General features: G+C 43.8%; 4 protein-coding genes across 6 annotated transcripts; 1 reads left to right on the top strand and 3 right to left on the bottom strand.

Annotated features, from left to right (window-relative positions):
- Positions 1-477: 477 nt before the first annotated feature.
- LOC9635519 (probable alkaline/neutral invertase F) lies at positions 478-2,573 on the bottom strand. Its single transcript, XM_002979644.2, has 4 exons — positions 2,142-2,573; positions 1,555-1,986; positions 839-1,397; positions 478-773 (listed from the first exon to the last, which is right to left on the bottom strand). The coding sequence occupies exons 1-4, from the start codon at positions 2,571-2,573 to the stop codon at positions 478-480; spliced, it is 1,719 nt and encodes a 572-aa protein (XP_002979690.2).
- A 288-nt stretch (positions 2,574-2,861) lies between these two features.
- On the bottom strand, positions 2,862-4,726 carry LOC9635518 (E3 ubiquitin-protein ligase RNFT1). Its single transcript, XM_002979643.2, has 8 exons — positions 4,142-4,726; positions 3,995-4,071; positions 3,755-3,923; positions 3,601-3,689; positions 3,380-3,544; positions 3,246-3,323; positions 3,079-3,182; positions 2,862-3,006 (listed from the first exon to the last, which is right to left on the bottom strand). The coding sequence occupies exons 1-8, from the start codon at positions 4,593-4,595 to the stop codon at positions 2,901-2,903; spliced, it is 1,242 nt and encodes a 413-aa protein (XP_002979689.1). The 5' UTR covers positions 4,596-4,726; the 3' UTR covers positions 2,862-2,900.
- A 69-nt stretch (positions 4,727-4,795) lies between these two features.
- Positions 4,796-5,896, bottom strand: LOC9636139. The gene is made up of 5 exons (XM_002979642.2): positions 5,715-5,896; positions 5,553-5,663; positions 5,371-5,505; positions 5,151-5,315; positions 4,796-5,053 (listed from the first exon to the last, which is right to left on the bottom strand). The coding sequence occupies exons 1-5, from the start codon at positions 5,811-5,813 to the stop codon at positions 4,868-4,870; spliced, it is 696 nt and encodes a 231-aa protein (XP_002979688.2). The 5' UTR covers positions 5,814-5,896; the 3' UTR covers positions 4,796-4,867.
- An 8,299-nt stretch (positions 5,897-14,195) lies between these two features.
- Positions 14,196-16,872, top strand: LOC9635517 (putative receptor protein kinase CRINKLY4). Of its 3 annotated transcripts, none has more exons than XR_002993515.1 (3): positions 14,196-16,508; positions 16,554-16,631; positions 16,742-16,872. XR_002993515.1 is itself a non-coding variant. In XM_024684868.1 (2 exons), the coding sequence occupies exons 1-2, from the start codon at positions 14,280-14,282 to the stop codon at positions 16,578-16,580; spliced, it is 2,256 nt and encodes a 751-aa protein (XP_024540636.1). In that variant the 5' UTR covers positions 14,196-14,279; the 3' UTR covers positions 16,581-16,872. The 3 variants fall into 3 exon arrangements, 1 of the variants encoding a protein (XP_024540636.1); XR_002993514.1 differs by having other exon boundaries at positions 16,738-16,872; XM_024684868.1 differs by having other exon boundaries at positions 16,554-16,872.
- The last annotated feature ends 1,157 nt before the right edge of the window (positions 16,873-18,029 follow it).

The following is an 18,029-nucleotide window of genomic DNA, read 5'->3' as shown; positions in this document are numbered from 1 at the left end:
CCATGCCGACCGGATCACACGGGCAGTGTCGCTGGCTCTCCAGCAAGAGGAGGAAGACAACAGGAAGCAATTGGAAAAGGAAGTAAACGGCTACACAAGGCAATGGGTACTGCAGCACCAGAGCAAGAAGCCTCGCCACTGATGGATCGATTGATCAATCCACTGGACGAGCAGAAAAAACTCTTGTCACGCAAGCTTTCAAGATCTTGTAAAGAAAGCTTCCTGTGTTCTTGGAGCAAAAGTTTTGCCAAAAAGCAATGCAATTTGTTTTGTGAAAACAAAAAGACCTTCACGAGTGATAAGGGGCTTCTTCTTCTAACGAGATCATCCCTGTTCTTCATTTTGCCCTTTGGAACAATTAATAAATTAGCTTATACCTTTTAAATGATCAAATAATGCCTAACCCGTCCCTTGGAGCGACAATTCTATTATTAATTTGTACTTCGTAAAAACAAAAAGAAAGAAAAAAAGAACTTCTTAGCAAGTCCATGAAGCAGAACGAGTGATAACGGGCTTCCCTTTCCTGTCTTCTTCTAACGAGATCATTCCCAAGTGCGATGGATCCTCTAGCAGCATCTTGGCGACGAGGTAGCCGGCGATCGACCACGTCTGGAACTTGCGAGCCTGCTTCCCAACATACCTCCCAAGCTTCCCATCGTAGTATTCGGGCCACCCTTCCTTACAAAGCCTCGGCTCCGCAAGCTCGATCGCTCTGCGAGCGATCTGAGGCCTCCCGGTTTTGATCGAAGCTGCGGTGAGCATCCACAGCAGCACTGCAATACAAAACCACAAAGTTTCTCTAAAGATTGAAAAAAGGTGGTGGAAAAGAAATGCATACCTGGCCAAGTTCCTCCATTGTGATAGCTCCATCGGGTGTTCTTGGGGTCGCAGCCAGTCACAATGACCCATTCCTCGGCATCCATGGCTGGGTAGCTGATCTTGAGCGGCATCTCCCCGACGAGATCCGCCCAGCGTGCCTCGACCAGATCCATGATTGCCGACGCTTGCTCCGGGGTGGCGATGGACGAGAGTATTGCAACGCAATTGCCAATGAGGAACCATCTAAAGTCCATCCTGGCGGGGCTCACGTTTCCAATGAAGTAGCCACCCTTCATGGGCATGAAGTCGAAGACCCAGTCGGGTATGGAGTCCGGGATCACGTTAAACTTGTTGACGGCCGTGTGCGAGTACTCCTCGGTCTTGTAGCGGTATATGTTGTTGAGGTTCTGGAAGTCGAGCCAGAAGTACGTACGGATGTGGTAGCTCAGCGCCACCAGCCGCTTCTCGATCCTCTCGATGAACTCCTTGCCGCCGAGCTCGGGTTTTAGGAGGGTTTTGGCGCAGCGCAGTGCCATGAAGAAGAGGGACTGGATCTCGATCGGGTAGCCATAGATTCCCTGGTAAACGGCAAAGATCCAAAGGTAACGTCAGTCGTGAATCGAGAAAGAAAGAACGAACAGACCCAAGATTGGGAGTGAGTGAAAGACCCATCGAGAGTGAGAGAAGAACTAGAGGCAAGATGGAGAGTTTTAAAAGTTCTTTGATCGTGTTTACCATTCTCCGATCGATCATGCAGCAGCCATCGGCGCAGAGGAGCGTGGGGAATGTGTCGAATCCCTCGGCGAGGCAGAGGGAGAGGATGAGTCGCATCCCCCTCTGGCAGTCGGGCATCTCGGCGAGCGTGAAGTCGCCCGTGGATTTGGTGTAGGCGCGGAGGAGGATGATCCACCAGAAGCCCGAGTCGACGGGGGCGACGCGCCCGATGGCGGCCTCGCCAAAGTCGGCCAGCATCGTCTCGGTGCCGCGCACTGGATCTTGCATCACCTTGAAGCTGGCGGGCATGACGCCCTCGCCCAGCGTGAAGCAGTCCACGCGCTTCTCCCACGCCTGGAGGCGCAGCGCTTTGAGCAAGAAGTTCTTCACCACCTCCGCCTCGCCGTTCATGAGGAAGGCCAGCGCGCTGGGAACAAAGTCGCGCACGAATACCTGGCCATGGAACGCAAGACTTTGTGTCAAGATCCATATGTATATGAGAGAGAGAGAGAGAGAGAGAGAGATGAGGAAGATGAAAAAGAAAACGCTTGAAGAAAACAAAGCAAGAAAGAGGAATGCAAAGAAACTCTATGGAAAGAACTCGATACCTGGTTGTAGTTGAGAGCTTCTTCGTTTGGATCGAGCGCGGCGATGGTCCCAACCGGCTTGCCCCGGAAGTAAACCAGCGATTTCCTGAGAGAGTCCCAGGCCTCGGCGATCATGGGATTGGGTTCGTAGGGATGGAGTGGCGATCGCGGCGTGGCGGCGCTGGCTGGCCCCGCGATCATCCGCAAGCTGGGCGACGCCAGCGCCTCGAGGCACTCGGAGCTCTTGACCGTCTCCAGCGGCCGCGGCGCCGGGCGGGGCGAGGAGATGAGATCGCTCAGCGCCTTCTCGTCCAGCGACCGCTGCGAGTCGATCAGGCGCATCGCCTTGATGGGCTTGGCCAGGGCCACGGCCACCCCGGATTGATCCAGCCCGCGCGCCGACAGCTGCTCGCGGTCGCTCGTGTCCAGCGCCAGCGCATTGGCGAACGACATTGCTGCTGCGCGCCCGCGATCGATCGATGAGCGATCGATCGAGCAAAAGGATTGATTTTGGTGGATCGATCACTCGCGCTGCCGGATCATCGCCCCCGCTTTAAAGAAGGCCTCTGTGCGCGAAGAAGAAGAAGAAGAGGAAAAAAACATTATAGCACCACCATTGGAGCAACGGAATGCCAAGAGGCAGAGCTGCGATGACGTGGCCGCCCGTGGATGAGATGGTTAGGGCTTTTCCACATCGGACACCACGTCACCGCATGGTTAACAAACTAAACTAAAAGAGTGTGGACGAAAATCTTGTTTACTGGCTGGCCCCTTCTCTCTTTAAAAGAGCTGTACAAAGAGACTCGTGGAGCCATCGCCAAAAGATCTTAGCTCCGACGACTTCACAACCGATCGACATAATGGACAAGTTCGCTCCCTCTCAAACCTGTGTAGCAAAAACGAAGAAAAACTCGCGTGAAAATTCTCTCCCTTGCACAGAAGATTTGATGAAACGTACCACTCGGAGACGCAATCCTCGCAAAAGACGTGCTTGCACAGCAAGGATATCGGGGCGTGCATCTTTTCCTGGCATATAGCGCACAGATCTCCTACCGCGAGCACCTGGAACATCCATCGTGCACAATTGTCACTCGAAATACTATAGCCCGAGTTAATTGGCTTCACCTCTTCATGCGTTGCATATGTACCGTATTGGACTTCCCTGCGAAGAATCGATCTCACTGCCGTAGCGAACTTTTGCACCTGTGTGGTTTTTACAAAGTTTAGAGGCAGTGAAAACTGGGAGGCATAAAACTTGCCTTCTCAAGGACCGATGTGACTTTGAAGGTGAGGTATAATCCTGTTGTCAGCGATGAAAACAGGCTCCCATACTCTTTGTTTAAAAAGAAGCGGTACCAGACTGGTCCTGGTATTACAGTTCGATAAAGTAGAACAACATACTCGGTGAGAGTCAATATTTGGCCCTGCATCGAGATACACAATCACGATTGACATGACGAAACTAATTGAAGAAACTAACCTGCCATCGATAGTTACGTCCTCGGCCTTTCTTGTAGTATATAAGAACACCGCACTTGAATGCCATGGCAGACAACCGGACCATCGTATCTGAGAAAGAAACAATATAAAGTATGAGATCAGCAATGATAGAGAGTGTCATAGGATTTGCTTGCCATTCAAAACAATATTGAAAAACGCGTCCGCAAAGTTTGGGATGTCTTTCGGAGGGAGGAGAACAAGTGGTCGCCAAAGAGCGTCGGCACGATACCACCAGTATATACCCTCGACATGTTGGATGAGAAATGCGGCAAGGACCACTAGAATGTACGTTTTTCGCTCTCCCTGAAAGAAGAAGAAGAAAAAGATATCATCAAACTGGGGGCTGGAGGAGAAGAAAAATGGTAGTCACTTACTCTTAGAGACGTCTGCTTACGAAGAAGACTATTCGCTTTGATCATAATAGCTGATATCCAAAGCGTCACAAGGAAACCTTCAACACAAAGAAAGCCACAAAGTTAGAAATGGAGAGCGAAGAAACGAAGGAAAAACAAGAAAAAGACCTTGGAGATGCTGGCGTATGAAGACCACGAGCAACAAAATCGAGAATGGGAGGATCTGCTCGACCCATTTAGCTAGGTGCTGGAAATCATACCTCACGGCCTCACGATCGCCAGCAGCGGTAGCAATTGTGGTGGACTCCTCGGTTTCCAGCTCTCTATCGGAACCACTCTGCTCGTCCTGGACAATCGAATCGGCCGCCCGCGGGCGCCCCGAGCCACTCTCCCTCGGCGACCCAGAGTCGGCAATTATCCTGATCGACACCTCTGCTCCGCCACTCTCGTCCCTGTCCCTGTTCATAGGGCCTAGTTCCTGTGGAGCGCCTCTCAGCAGCCCCGAGACCTCTAGTAAGCTCGAAATCCTGGAGAACGAGGCGGGGAGAAGGCTAGAAATCCTGGCCGGGAGCTGGGCGTGCGACGAAGAGGAGAGCGATGGTGCCGGATTACTGCTCTCCATGGTCGCCTCGATCGATAGCACTGCCTGATGGACTAGAATGTCATACCGTCTGTGCCGCAGCGCCGATCCAGCGCCTTGGTGCTTCCTCTCTCGCCACAAACCCTAGCGCTCCCTTACCTAGAAAAAAAACATTACACGCACCCCATCAGGTAGACGACGTCTTCTTCGAGGAAGGAAGGGAATCCCAACAGCGAATATGCTAGCAAATAAAAACTTTTGGTAGGAGAATTTTACACACAAGGAATGGATATGGACACTGTGTATCATTCATATCATCCATTTTCTTGCATTGTCTCGGCCATTTCTTCGATTCTCTCGTCCAGCAAGCTCACATCTTCCATTGTCAATCGATGGTATTCGATCACTTCGTGCAAGAATTGGTTCTCTCGAGCGTAGTTTGCGTTTTGCTGGGAGAGTCGCGATTTCTCGGCGACAAGCGTCTCGAGCTGCTTTCTCACCTGGGAAAGAAGCAGCATGTAAGTTCTCCAAGCGATGATCAAAGAGAAGAAAGCTCTGTTTCAAGTGATCTAGTCTAGAGCGATTGATCTTACGTACCAAATCGTCGTCTTCGCTCCTTGGGCCCTTCTCCACACTGTCCCGAAGGCGCTGGTTCTCTTGCTCGAGCTGCGAGCATCGATCTCTCATATCCGCGAGGTTCTTCTTCACGGTCTTGAGCTCGCGGACGAGGAGCTTTACTTTGGATGCCATCGCCATCGCAACCTGGGTCGAGAAAGATTTGGAGAGTAGCTCGAAAGAAAAGAGGTGATGGGCTTACGTCCCGAGAAGCTTTGAGTTGAGTTTGATCGTCCACATTCGGTTTTGTGAGGACGATCTCCGCTTCCTCTTTGAGCAATGCGGTCTTTGACTTAACGTTGTGCTTCGGTTCTGGAGCGAGAACATTCAAGCTTCCCTGTGTCACAAATTTAATCTTTTCTACCTCGATTCCACTACGCATACCTCTATAGCGTTTCCAAGCGTATCACCGATCCGCGACAGTGAAGTAGCGATCACGTCAAACCCTTTTTGCAAACCAGGAGCTTGCGCTTGCGGGGTAGAGGATTGCTCGTCCTGCCTCGGATCACAATAGAATTTAGAAAGATCTTTGCGAATTGGCTTTACCTGTGGTCTCGATGGAGCCGCACCGCCAGATTCATAAAGTGCCTCCTTGGCTCTCTTGGCGAAGCTGCCCCAAAATCCTTGATCCCATTTGAGATCCATCACGGCAGATGATCGATCGATCGAGCCCTAGCAAGCTTATGCGAGATTGTGGTGCGGTCCAGAATGTACACGTCTTTGGGATCTGTATTTAGATATGTAAAAGCATACATGTATGGAGTTCTTTAATATGCAAAATTATTCTCCTTTGTAAATTTGAATACTAATGTTTTTGTACCTTTACTATAAATTATAATTTCACATTGTAGTTTCAAATAAAAAATTTAAAATTTCAAACTTTGAAACAGCTGCACTTTGCTGGATTAGGATGTTCATTCTAATTGATTAATGTTGGTTATTAGTTAGCTCATGTTTTGGCTTTAATTAACTATTATAAAATTATTGTAATGTATATTGCAAAAAGTAAGGTGACTTTAGCTCAATGATAAATAATTTTGATACAATTGTTTAGATCTAATAAAATGTAATATGTATATTGATAAATAAATGAGATTAGTTGCGATTGGGTAAGGCATTATTTAAGATTTTCCAGGAGAACTCAGTGTCATTCAACTATAATTCTATTGTATATTTATATAAATTCTTACCATGATAAATATTAAACCTTTTGATATTATCTATTATATTAATCTTTAATTTTGAGCCAATATAGGTAAATTAGCTTCAGCAAACTAACTTAGTATATATAGTGAAATCATATGCCAATCAATCTTATTTGCTCATGAAGGTTGGACATATAACTTCTTTTTATATTGTAAGCTCTTGCTAGACAAATGTAGTGAGTGGTGGACAAAACAACTGTAGTGAATTTGAGAATAATCAAATGATGATTGCGAGTGACTAAGAATGGAACTTTGCTATGTGTTATAAGGTCTAGAGTGTAAACTTCTAAGTTTGGACTTCTCGGGAGGTCACCCAACCCAGTACTATTCAAACCCAAGGACGCTTAACCCCAAATATTCCAAGACCCTTAACCGATTGGAAAAGGGGGTGCACTCTTGTTCATGGGCCCTTTCCCTCTATATTTGAACCCCATGGATTGTTTCTCAAGTCGTTCCCTTTGGTTGCTTACAATCCACCACGCTTCCCTGCAAGTTCACGCCCTCGTGAACGGAAGCTGAGAGCCGCAGCTCTCCCGAGAGCCTCGCTCTCTTGACACCCTACCCCTCGGGTCGAGCCCAGCGGGAGCAAACTGGACCAGCCAGATGTCAATCAACATGTGGTGCGATTCCCTTAGCCAACCAACAGAGTCGGACCCAAGACCGCTCCGACGGGAGAGCCCCGCTCTCTTGACACCCTACCCCTTGGGTCGAGCCCAGCAGGAGCAAACTGGACCAGCCAGATGTCAATCAACATGTGGTGCGATTCCCTTAGCCAACCAACAGAGTCGGACCCAAGACCGCTCCGATACCAAATGTAAACTCCTAAGTTTGGACTTCCGGGAGGTCACCCAGCCCAGTACTATTCAAACCCAAGGACGCTTAACCCCAAATATCCCAAAACCCTTAACCGATTGGAAAAGGGGGTGCACTCTTGTTCATGGGCCCTTTCCCTCTATATTTGAACCCCATGGATCGTTTATCAAGTCGTTCCCTTTGGTTGCTTACATAGAGCTCTTGTGTACTGGGACAGTGTGTCTCCAAAGTTTAAAATGTGGCCTAAGTCATCATGAATTTGGTGGACAAGTTCCATGGTGTTAGCCACAAAAGATGCCATGATCTCATTGAGTGATGCTTCGATTGGGATCTTGTTATTCCAATGAGCTGGTGCAACCTTTGGGTGCTGGAAAGCTGGAGAAGAAAACCAAGCTACTATAAGAATGAATCTGGCACTATTACCACCTTTTGCAAGTAGTGATTATAGGAGCTTCATGTATGCATGTGTCTTATTTGGCTGCTCCATGTGAGTGTTGAGAGCCCCAAAAGAGGCCTCTAGAAAGTCTAGAGAAGGTGTCACAATTGAAAATAGTCTCTAAATCATTGCTAATGTATTCACATCCAAGCTCACAAGGTCACATGATAAAGTTCATGTGCCTTGGAAGATTTCCTGTAGAAGCAAGATAAATACAACATCATAGAAAGAACTTACAATGCTTTCTCATGTTGAAGAGTAGGGATCTTGTCTAGTGGCCATAGTTCATCTATGGGCTGGTCCTGACTCTTCATATGCTCAAGAGGTGCCTCCTCTACTCCCAAGGGCACACTCAAGTTGGCATCATGAGTCTCAATGAAAGGTAGCAAGTGAGAGCTAGGAAGAATTACATCCAACACCTTTAGCTGCATGAAGGGAAATTGTAGAGTGTCTACTATGTCACCCCACCCTAACCTGAGGCAGAAAAGTCACTCCCCAAAGCCGCCATTGCATTTTTGCTCTCCTCCTCTTTCTTGGGTATTTGAGGAACATATAGAATCTTGACTAGATCTCGTGTTTCTTGGAGCCTGAGCAAGTGTGATTGGTCACATAGTCAAAGGGTGAGACTATCTAGATGGTATAAAAAAGGCCGATCATGTTGCACTTTAGCATCTCAAACTTTAACATGGTATCACTGTTGGGACTTGCTGGCTCAAATGGAAACTCTGGTCTAACTAGTGTCATTTAGAATTCCACAACCTATCCCTTTAAATTGAGGATGGTCACTTGCTCACTACCTTATCTAATTTACATTTGGCTATGCTCAAGTCAAAGGAGCATGGAGTTGCATTTAGTTATGGCCAGTTGAGGATCATTGATAGCATATGTGAGGATGCTCCCAAAGCAACATAGTCCACAATAAAAAAGGTGATTGTAGACTTGTGGCCATGAACTAAATAGGTAGTGCCACAACAAATCCCCACTAAAGTGATAGTGTGATTGAAAAAGGTCTTCAATATGACTTTTGAGTACTCTTTGATTTAGAGACTTACTTGCTGAGCCATTGTCAAAGAGAGGATGTTGGTGGTGGAGCCTGAGTTAACAAAAGCCTCCACATTGATGCTTGCAATTGTTGTCAAGACAATGAATGTTAGATCAAGAGCAGCTCTAGCATTGATGATTAAAATGAGAATTATGTCTAGGGCTTAAGACAAAGCCACACCATTGAGACCACTCACTGAAGTCTCAAGTTGCTGCCAAAATCCCAAAAATTGGTGATAAAGTGCATTGATGATTGTTGTAATTAGTGTTGCTAAGACTTGATTGATGAGAGTGCTTGGGCAACCACTTGTTATCATGGAGGCCCCTCTTAGTGGCATACTAGTTAAGTTTGGAGTTCATGTAAATGCCAAATCTTGAGATATAAGTGAAGATGCATATGCTACTGTAAATGCCTTCAAGAAAGATAATTTGCAAGTAGTGAGAGATGGAGGAGAAAAAGTTGTTAGGGTTGAGGCTAGTGATAAGTTTAGCTCCTCAATAGTAGTTTACTACTTCTTTTAATTTTGTGTGGAGACCTTAGCTATTACTCACCCACAATATAGATGGTGTTCATCGGGAATTTGCCACAATCGTTTGACGGTGGTGCCTTTAATGGCTCTTTAGTTAAATAATTGCAGGTACCCAATTGATGATGGTGCTAACAAAATATTATCCATAGAAGGTTGTTGTTGGACATATTAAGGTCAAAGTTCCAAATGGAGATTCTAACACCTTGCAATGTTGTGTGTATCAACTTTGCATTCTTCACATCATTAACAATATCATTGAGTTTTAGTTTGAATTTTGAGTGGTTGTAGCTCCTCCACAAGCTTCTCTTGCTACTAGGTCTACTACTACACAAGTGCCCAGTACTCCTTTAGCTTGTTGAGTGCCGACTCAATTGCTGCCAGCATTTTGTTCTCAATGACATGTGTTAGTTGGGCAATGGCACACATTGGGGCTTGGAAGCCTGCATGAGAGTGGATGTCATGGTGCATGCCAAGCTCAAAAAGCATGTATTTCTCCACCTCTAATATGTGGTCAAATGATACTTCACAAGTTTTATGTTGCACTCCAAACTTGAGTCCTTAGACAAATGTTGACATTACAGGCTTCTCATTTATAATTAGCCTCTATAACAAACACACACATCAATGCTTCTTGAACTAGATAGTGTATTCACCACACTCTCTTGCACTATTTGCTAAAATGAAAACAACTCTATGTAGAGTTGTTAGTCAATTTTCTCCATTCTAAACTACTTAAAGAACTTGTATCATTAATATGATCATCACTCATCTAGAAGCAAGGAAGATACCCAATCTATTGCATTTGCCTTCAAGGATCTTAAGAATAATTTTTGGAATGGCATCTTCAATTATTTGGTTGTACCTCAAGTAACCTTGAAATTGGTTAACATGACCACAAGTTTGATCCAGGATAGAACTCTGGGAGTTTCATTGTTCTATAAAGAAAGTGGATAGCTAGCGCCATTGGTGCAATGTTTTGGTTGCTCTCCTCTCTGAAATCTATTGTGGATGATGAAGACTTATTTGTAGATAGTGTTATCTAGTAGTTAAATTTGTGTTTAAGCCTTAAGAACCTTTCTTTGAGTCATGGGTGTGTAAGAGGAATACAATACAAATGGGTATCAAACCTTTGAGATATGCCAAATGCCAAAACTAGGTATTTATTGCAATGTTAATGAAGAGTTTAAAAAGCTCAAATCACAAGGTTTTATTTGCTAATCACCTTTTCTGAAATTCTAAATTTTACTAAATTCTGAAATCACTCCCTATAACACTTTCTAGCCTTTTGTGCACTCATTATATGTTAGATCTCGCTCTCCACTCAAATAAATGTCTCTCAATTAAAGAACTAAACATGAAAGATAAGCAACTAGACACATTCCAAGACAATAAAAAAAACCATGAGATGATGCAAAGGATAAAACATCAAGAAAAATCTCTCAACCTTTAAAAAATTTCTCACATATTCAATGATACAAAGCTCAAAATAAAAACCCTTAAAAGTCTCATAAAAAGCTTAAAAAATCATGAAACTAAATTTATTACAAAGCTAGAAACATGTATAACAATCTTGTAAAAAATATAAACCCTAAAAATCTCACTCAAACACATTCAAAACTCTCACTAAAACTAATAAACATATATCTAAGTGAAGATCTCAGGCTGCTAACTCCTAAAATTTTATTTGATAGAAATCCTTATCCAAGATCTATTTAACCATGTAAAGAAAGATCAACTTATGTTGCTCAAATTCATCCAAGAATGCCTGAAACTTTTTTGATGCTTCAAATAAAAGAGCACAAGAGAAAAACATTATAAATCGCTTGATCCTAAACCAAAACTCACATATAATGACTTTAGAGAAAGAAAAAAAATAAAAATTAGGGAATTTCCATTATGTATTGAGCTTTTGAAATAATTATTATATACGAGATGAAGAAAACTTATTTGCATACTACACTCCAAACATGGAATTAAGAATTTTTTTATGCTAGAATGAAATGGTCAGCAAGATTTATAAAGGTATTTGCTTCATTGCCAAAATTAATTAGCAATCCAGATATGAAGAGAAGAAAATGATTATTCTTACCCTAAAAATGAAGAAAACTCAAGAAATCCTCAAAATTCAAGCATGGTGTTTAAAATTTTATAGTTATGCACACATGTCTTTACTTCTAGAATCTTTCTATGAGCTACTAAAGGTGCAATGTTTCATCAAAAGTTTGAACTTTGTGGATGTGCAACAAAAGGTCAAGAAGGGTTTAAAGTTTGCTCTTTATTCATTTCATTAATATCAAAGTTGATAAAAGAGATTGTTGGGATAAACAATAGTGATATTCTATTCATTAATGCTTTAGAGTTGATGAATTGCACACATAAGATAGTTAGTTTTTTTTGCCATTTCTTTCTAATATGATCATGTTTAATTTAGAGTATATTTGTAAACATAAGGCTTGTGTGAACTACATTCAAAAGGAGTTTTATAATATATTTTTAGATGTGTTGCTTGATATTTTACCCCTAGAATGTGAGATTCAACATGAGATTGACTTTGTTTCTAAAGTTACTATTTATCAACTCATATTAGTCCCATTGAAGATGAGGAGATTAATAAATAGCTTGCTGAGTACCTTTAAAAAGGGTAATTATAGATAAGCAAGTCTCCTTAGGCTACTTCAATGGTGATGATCAAGAAGAAAGATGTCTCTATAAACTACAAAGGATTAAATAATAGGACATTGAAGAATATTTTCTCAATCCCTTGTATCAATGGTTTGCTCGATTATCTTTGTGGTGTTGAATATTTTATAAAGATTGATTTGAGATAAGGGTATCATCAAATTTATGTCAAGCTAAAGGGTGTTTCAAAAATTGCATTCTGGATAAGAATAGGTCACTACAAGTTTTTAATAGAGGAACATAAGATACATGTGTAAAATGTTTTGCAACTTTTAAAGGAAAATACTTCAAGTTATCCAAGTATGAGTTTTTTTAGAAGAGACTGGATATTTAAAATATTTGATTTCCATGCTTGATCCCATAAAGATCTAGGTTATGGTTGATTAGTTTAGTGTATGGTCTTCATAATTTCCTTGGTATAATTGGAGTTTTTTATTGATTTATGAAGGACTTCTTAGAGATAGTTGTTCCTTTGATTGATCTTCTCTAGATTACATTAAAACAGGCCCTATTCATAGTTGGGATGAGAAGTGTTAAGTGGCATTTTAGCATTTGAAATAGTATTGTATCTTTGCTCCTGTGTTGAAAATTTTTTATCATGAGAAAGTTTTTTATAGAAAACTTGACATAACAAGGAGTATGGGAGAAATACTTGCCTTGCTTTGGTTTTGAAGAAGAATTCTCACCACCATAAGACGTGCTCTGGCTCCTCTTGTTTTCTTCTTTCCTACGTGAGACTCTGTCTTGGCTGTTTTTGGAAGTTACTCTCCTGAAATTCCGTCCCTGCACTACTGATGACAGTGTCGATATCAGCGCCAACTATTGTTGCAAAGATCACTTCTGTGCTACTCTTCTCGTCATCAGTCATTGTTTTCAGCTCTTCCCGAGTAGCGAAGGCCATTTCTTTGCAGCGTAATTGCTGATGTCGTCGTACTGGACTACAGCCTTCGGCCTCAGTGGAGATTCTCCAACACCCGGAGTACAAGGAAGAGTGGACAGTCCAAGCACTTCAAACATGGATGACACGCACCACAACCAGAATGCAACAACAACAACAACAACCTGTTTTGCGTCCGGGAGCGCCCCCTGTGAGAGCGTGGGACGAATACTTATCTGTGGGCTGCTGGTGTCGTGAGGAGGAAGGGGAAGTCAGGGCGTTGTTCAATCATGGAGGTAAGCTTGTATATAAATTGTTAGTTCTGGTGTGCCCATGATCTGCTCAAGTGAGTTTGTCTCCCAATTGAGTTGTGGAACGAGTCGACGGATGAAGTCATAAGCTGAACAGAGCTGGACGAAATGTTGAAGATCTTCAACCTGTAGTTCAAACAGCAGGCATGTTCGCTGTTCTCTAGGTGTCTTTGGGATTGTCCATCGGCCAACTTCTACGTGCAATTTGTGGGGGCCGGTCCTGATTCATTGTGCTGTGTCGCGTCGTGCTGTAGGAGTTCAGTGCAAATAAATTTGTTGTCCCAGTTCCAAACGAGAGTTGAGCGCCCTGGAGTAGATAGTAAATTTTTTCTGCGGGTGTTTAGCAGTGGCGGTCTGCATCCACCCGTTTTGGAACCCTGTGGTGCTATCCAGGATGTGAGCAAAATTAACACCAAGTCGATAGGTCCATTGCGCCAGTCGATGGTACCATCCTCGCTAACGCTCTTTTGCTAGTTGGTCGGAGTTCATGATTGCATGCTGAGTTTGTCCGACGTCTTGAGAATAGCCGGACTGGAATAGCGCTACGGCTGTGATGAGGGCGGTGAATACGGATATACACAGAAACGTGGAACCCGGACAGAGAAATTGGACAACCAGTATATCTCGGACTCCTTACGTCCCAATGAAGGATTTGAGCAAGGATCCGAGCAAGCGCCCGCGAGTTGGCAATCGAAACAGGGAGGCTTATTTATTTAGTCAAGTCAAAAGCTTGTCAAGGACCCAAGGTTAATAATTAATAAGCAAAATGAGAGCTTATTTATATGGAAATGAGGTCTTAAATAGCTAAGTTACTTCAAAAAGCAACAGGAAGGATGAATTGTCCAAGTGAAGCACAGGCATATTTCCAGACTAAAAGTGAAGCTCTGGCCATTACCGCTGTTTCTGTTCTGTTATGTTCTGCTTTCGTGCTGCACCCTGTAACAGCAAAACTAAGTGGGAAAATGTTTATCTTTGATAGACTTTTGCTTTCGAAGTATCAGTCAGTCAGTCATGTCAATGTGCCAGTCTTGACCTGGTTTCATACGAAATTTCCTGAGGACGTCGTTTGGCTATTTTCACCATAAAATTAATTTTTTTATTTTTCTGAGAAAGCTTAACAATCCTTAGTCACTACATTACCCAGAAATCGAGTCGCTCAAACTCCCAAAATGACCTCTGCCCCGATCATCCACTCCTAGGCCTGACCCTAACACTGGTCATGGAGCGATTTCGATTCTCACTCGTGCTCCTCGGAGTCACCCACCTCCAGCTTGTCTCCGCAGTTGGGTACATGAGCACTCTTTCAGCCATGTGGGTTAGCACAGATGTCTCAGTTGGCGACTACTCTGTCTGTAGCCTCCAGCTGCCAAGACTCACGGCAGTCTGCTCTTCCCAAAGGTCGCCAATCGCGAGTGAGCCACCTTCAGACATCTCATTCTACGCGTTATCGGGAGGGGGTTACTTCACCTGCGGCTTGCAGCAGCAGACGCATTTCCCGATTTGCTGGGGCCTGAACGTGAGCGAAGAGTACAGGAATGTGAGGTACGCGGATTTAAATTCAGGTGGGTGGCATGCCTGTGCAGTCAAGCTCGGTTCCGATCTGGTGCACTGCTGGGGGAACAATGCGTTCGGCCAAAGCCAGCCTCCGCCTTACCAGGACTTCTGGAAAGTCACCGCAGGTGATTACTTCACTTGCGGCCTGAGCAGGTCCAGTTCCAAGGCAACATGCTGGGGCCAGCTAACATCATCGAATGTGACTGTTCGTGATCCGAGATCAACGTTCGAGAATATATATGCAGGCAGGCTTCACGTATGTGGCATTGAGCGAGGGACAGAGCAGACGCTATGCTGGGGTGATAACTCTCACAAGCAGTGCGAGCCTCCGGTTGGAGTGAAGTTTCAAGCTATCAGCGGGGGATTGTTTCACACATGCGGCTTGACAGAAGACACGCATGAAGCGAGATGTTGGGGTGATAATTCCAAATTACAGCTGCAAGTCCCGAATGGCACTGCATTCTCAAGCATTGCAGCTGGAGATTGGTACACCTGTGGAGTCACTATGGATGGAGGAGCTATTCGTTGCTGGGGATCCTACACTGGTACTCTGGACAGCGTCAAGACAAACAGAGGCTTATGTTCCACATCTTGCAACAGCAAAGAGTATGTGGACAATACAGGTGTTTGCACGTCAAACGAGGAGACTGTTTGTCTTGCTTGCTCTCAAGGTCCATGCACTGAGAGTGGACAAACAGAAATTGCCCCTTGCAACAAAACCAGCGACAGGGTGTGTGATGCAGTCAACACTGTGGTACCTCCCTCGAAGACTGGTAACAAGCAGACAGGCCCGAACATCGTGGGGATAGTTGGCGGTGTACTTGGGGGCTTAGCAGCTGTTGCAGCCATAGCAGGTGTTGCCGGATACATATGCCGGAGACGTGCGGCTGGTGCATCCACCCGTGGAGACGACAGGTGGGACGACCTTGCAAACAGAGTCGTAGCATTTTCAAGTGTCGAGCTCCAGGTTGCCACTCGAAACTACGGGGAAGATATGATCCTTGGAAGAGGCGCATTTGGAGTGGTGTACAAGGGTATACTTTCAAACGGTCAAGTTGTAGCCATCAAAAGGGCTGCTAGTCCAGGAACGGGTTCCACGTTTGACAAGGAGCTGGAACTGCTTGGGAGAATCAATCACGTCAACCTCGTCAACTTGGTTGGCTACTGCAAAGCTGAGCGGCTCCTGGTTTTTGAGTTCATGGAGAATGGCTCTCTCTACGACTGCCTCTTCAAGAAGCTGGACTTAAAGTTGCGTGCCGTCCGTCGAGTGAGAATCGCACTGCAGGCTGCTCGGGGTATAGAGTACCTTCACGAGTACTCGAATCCGTCGATTATCCACAGAGACATTAAGACTGCAAATGTGCTACTCGACGGCCAGTGGAACGCTCACGTCTCCGACTTTGGGCTCTCGCTCTTTGGCCCCGTTCCAGGTCAAACTCATCTCAGCAACGTGACAGTTATGGGAACTCCAGGTTACCTCGATCCAGAGTACTTCCAGACGCTGCAGCTGACCAGCAAGAGCGATGTCTATAGCTTCGGTGTCGTGCTGCTGGAGCTTATCACCGATCGCAAGATTGTCATCAAGGAGCAGGGTTTGGAGCAAGAAGGCATTGTTTCTTGGGTGTCTAACCTTGTGGAGGAAAATCGAGCTGCTGATGCTGTGGCTGACCCTTCTGTCCGGTACGACTTCACGAGTTGCGGAAGCAGCTTGTTGCAACAGATTCTGCAGCTGGCACTCGACTGCACGAAGCCACGGGGGAGAGATCGCCCGAGCATGAGCTTTGTTGCTAGGAAGCTGGAAGAGCTGTTCCAGCTGCTCCCGGCCCAAGCTAGCCGGGACGAAGCTGGATCTTCAGATAGTTCTACAGCGCTAAGAAACTCCGATACCCCACTCGTAAGTAGCTTCTCCTAAGTTCTAGCTGCTAATTTTATTTTGCAGTTAAGCGAGCTCAGCGGGGCCCGGTAACTGAGCACCTATTTGGCTTGTGGCATGGACAAAATTCAAACTGGCTGTGATGTAGGTCCCAAATCCATCTATGCTCTCATCTTCAGATGTTAACTGTTCATCTTTTATGGTTGGTTGGATTTTTTACTTGTCGTTTCCTTTTCTGTATTGGATTCAGGTAGTGTTGAGAAGAAGCAAACATTAGAGAGGTTTGCCTGATTCAAATACCTCATGCTTGTGATTTCCTAGAGGATATACAAGATAAGTTTGAGTTATTAAAGTTAAACATAAGACAAGTTCAAGAAAAAGATAAGAGATTGGCTAATAAGCATTGTTGTTATCAAAATTACTTAGTTGGTAACAAGGTTTTTCTTAAGCTGTCATATGCACAATAGTCTCTGAAAGAAGGTGGTAATGCTAAGTTGTCTCCATGGTATTGTAGGTCTTGGACAATTTTGTAATGTGTGGGGGATCTTATTAATAAGTTCGAAGACTTATTTAACATTCCATGTGAGCAAGTTTAAAATGTGTTTACACTCTAGTGATGTCATAGATCAATCATCATCTAAGTCCTAAAGATTAATGTTAAGAAGGCTGGTCTAGCTAATATTCTTGCTCAAAGATTGATGAAAATATGCTATAAGACAACTTAGGAATTGTTAATTTAGTGGAATGGCTTTTTTATAGATGAAGCTACAAGGGAAGCTAAAGATGATGTAAAGAGAGTGTTTCAAGTTTTAATTATGATTTGAACAACATTCTTGATGAAGGGGAGAACTAAATTTTATAATTGTTTTGTTATATAATTTTTTATAAAGCAATGATATTCTTTATCAAAAGCAATTTTTCATTTTTCCCTATCAGTACATCATAGTTGTGTGGAATTTTTGGAAATTTGACTTCAGCATGTAAAGTCCCTATAGGATGTCTTGTTAGCTGTGAGTGGTTTTAATTAGCCATAGCAGTGACAAAGGAAAGAAAACTTTAAATTTCATTTCCCTAATATAAAATTCTAGATGATTTCCTTTATGATCCATGGTTTTATACTCCATTAGGTGTTTTTTAAAATTTATTGGTATTTATTGCAAGATCACTAGGCATTGTCCACCTATGAAAATCTTTACTATGTGCTTCTTTGGAAGGAATTTATAGAGTGGTGATATGATTGAGTGTAAATCTTTTGGTGAAGGAGTTGACAAAGATCTCATTAATTTTTCATTTACTCTTCGTGCTGTCATGAGGTCATTATATCCAAAGCTAATAATTAATAACACACCATTTCTTCATGCTTTGTGCCTTGAAAGAAAGATAGGGGAGAGGGATTTCTACTCATTCCTAATTTTTATATTTTTTAAGGAAGTAAGACTCAAAAAAAGAATATTGCAAAACTAGAAGAGAAAATTTATCCTAGAATCACTCCACACTTTAATGTTTTATGTTGTGAGGGGCTTTTCCTTATATAGGCCTTTA

This window comes from Selaginella moellendorffii, unplaced genomic scaffold (assembly GCF_000143415.4).
Source record: "Selaginella moellendorffii unplaced genomic scaffold, v1.0 SELMOscaffold_42, whole genome shotgun sequence".
Lineage (NCBI taxonomy): Eukaryota > Viridiplantae > Streptophyta > Lycopodiopsida > Selaginellales > Selaginellaceae > Selaginella > Selaginella moellendorffii.
Note: the sequence above shows the minus strand (reverse complement) of the source record. Positions and strands in the feature narration are given on the sequence as shown.

Bases quoted from the DNA above. Each gene is read 5' to 3' on its own strand.
- LOC9635518 (XM_002979643.2), bottom strand. From the start codon at position 4,595: ATGGAGAGCAGTAATCCGGCACCATCGCTCTCCTCTTCGTCGCACGCC. The intron at 4,072-4,141 runs GTCTTTTTCTTG...TTTGTGTTGAAG, and splicing joins CATACGCCAGCATCTCCAAG to GTTTCCTTGTGACGCTTTGG. The intron at 3,924-3,994 runs GTAAGTGACTAC...TTCTTCTTTCAG, and splicing joins GTAAGCAGACGTCTCTAAGA to GGAGAGCGAAAAACGTACAT.
- LOC9635519 (XM_002979644.2), bottom strand. From the start codon at position 2,573: ATGTCGTTCGCCAATGCGCTGGCGCTGGACACGAGCGACCGCGAGCAG. The intron at 1,398-1,554 runs GTAAACACGATC...GCCGTTTACCAG, and splicing joins GCATGATCGATCGGAGAATG to GGAATCTATGGCTACCCGAT. The intron at 774-838 runs GTATGCATTTCT...TTTGTATTGCAG, and splicing joins CAATGGAGGAACTTGGCCAG to TGCTGCTGTGGATGCTCACC.
- LOC9635517 (XM_024684868.1), top strand. From the start codon at position 14,280: ATGGAGCGATTTCGATTCTCACTCGTGCTCCTCGGAGTCACCCACCTC. The intron at 16,509-16,553 runs GTAAGTAGCTTC...TTTATTTTGCAG, and splicing joins GAAACTCCGATACCCCACTC to TTAAGCGAGCTCAGCGGGGC.
- LOC9636139 (XM_002979642.2), bottom strand. From the start codon at position 5,813: ATGGATCTCAAATGGGATCAAGGATTTTGGGGCAGCTTCGCCAAGAGA. The intron at 5,664-5,714 runs GTAAAGCCAATT...GATCCGAGGCAG, and splicing joins CGGCTCCATCGAGACCACAG to GACGAGCAATCCTCTACCCC. The intron at 5,506-5,552 runs GTATGCGTAGTG...TTTGTGACACAG, and splicing joins CGCTTGGAAACGCTATAGAG to GGAAGCTTGAATGTTCTCGC.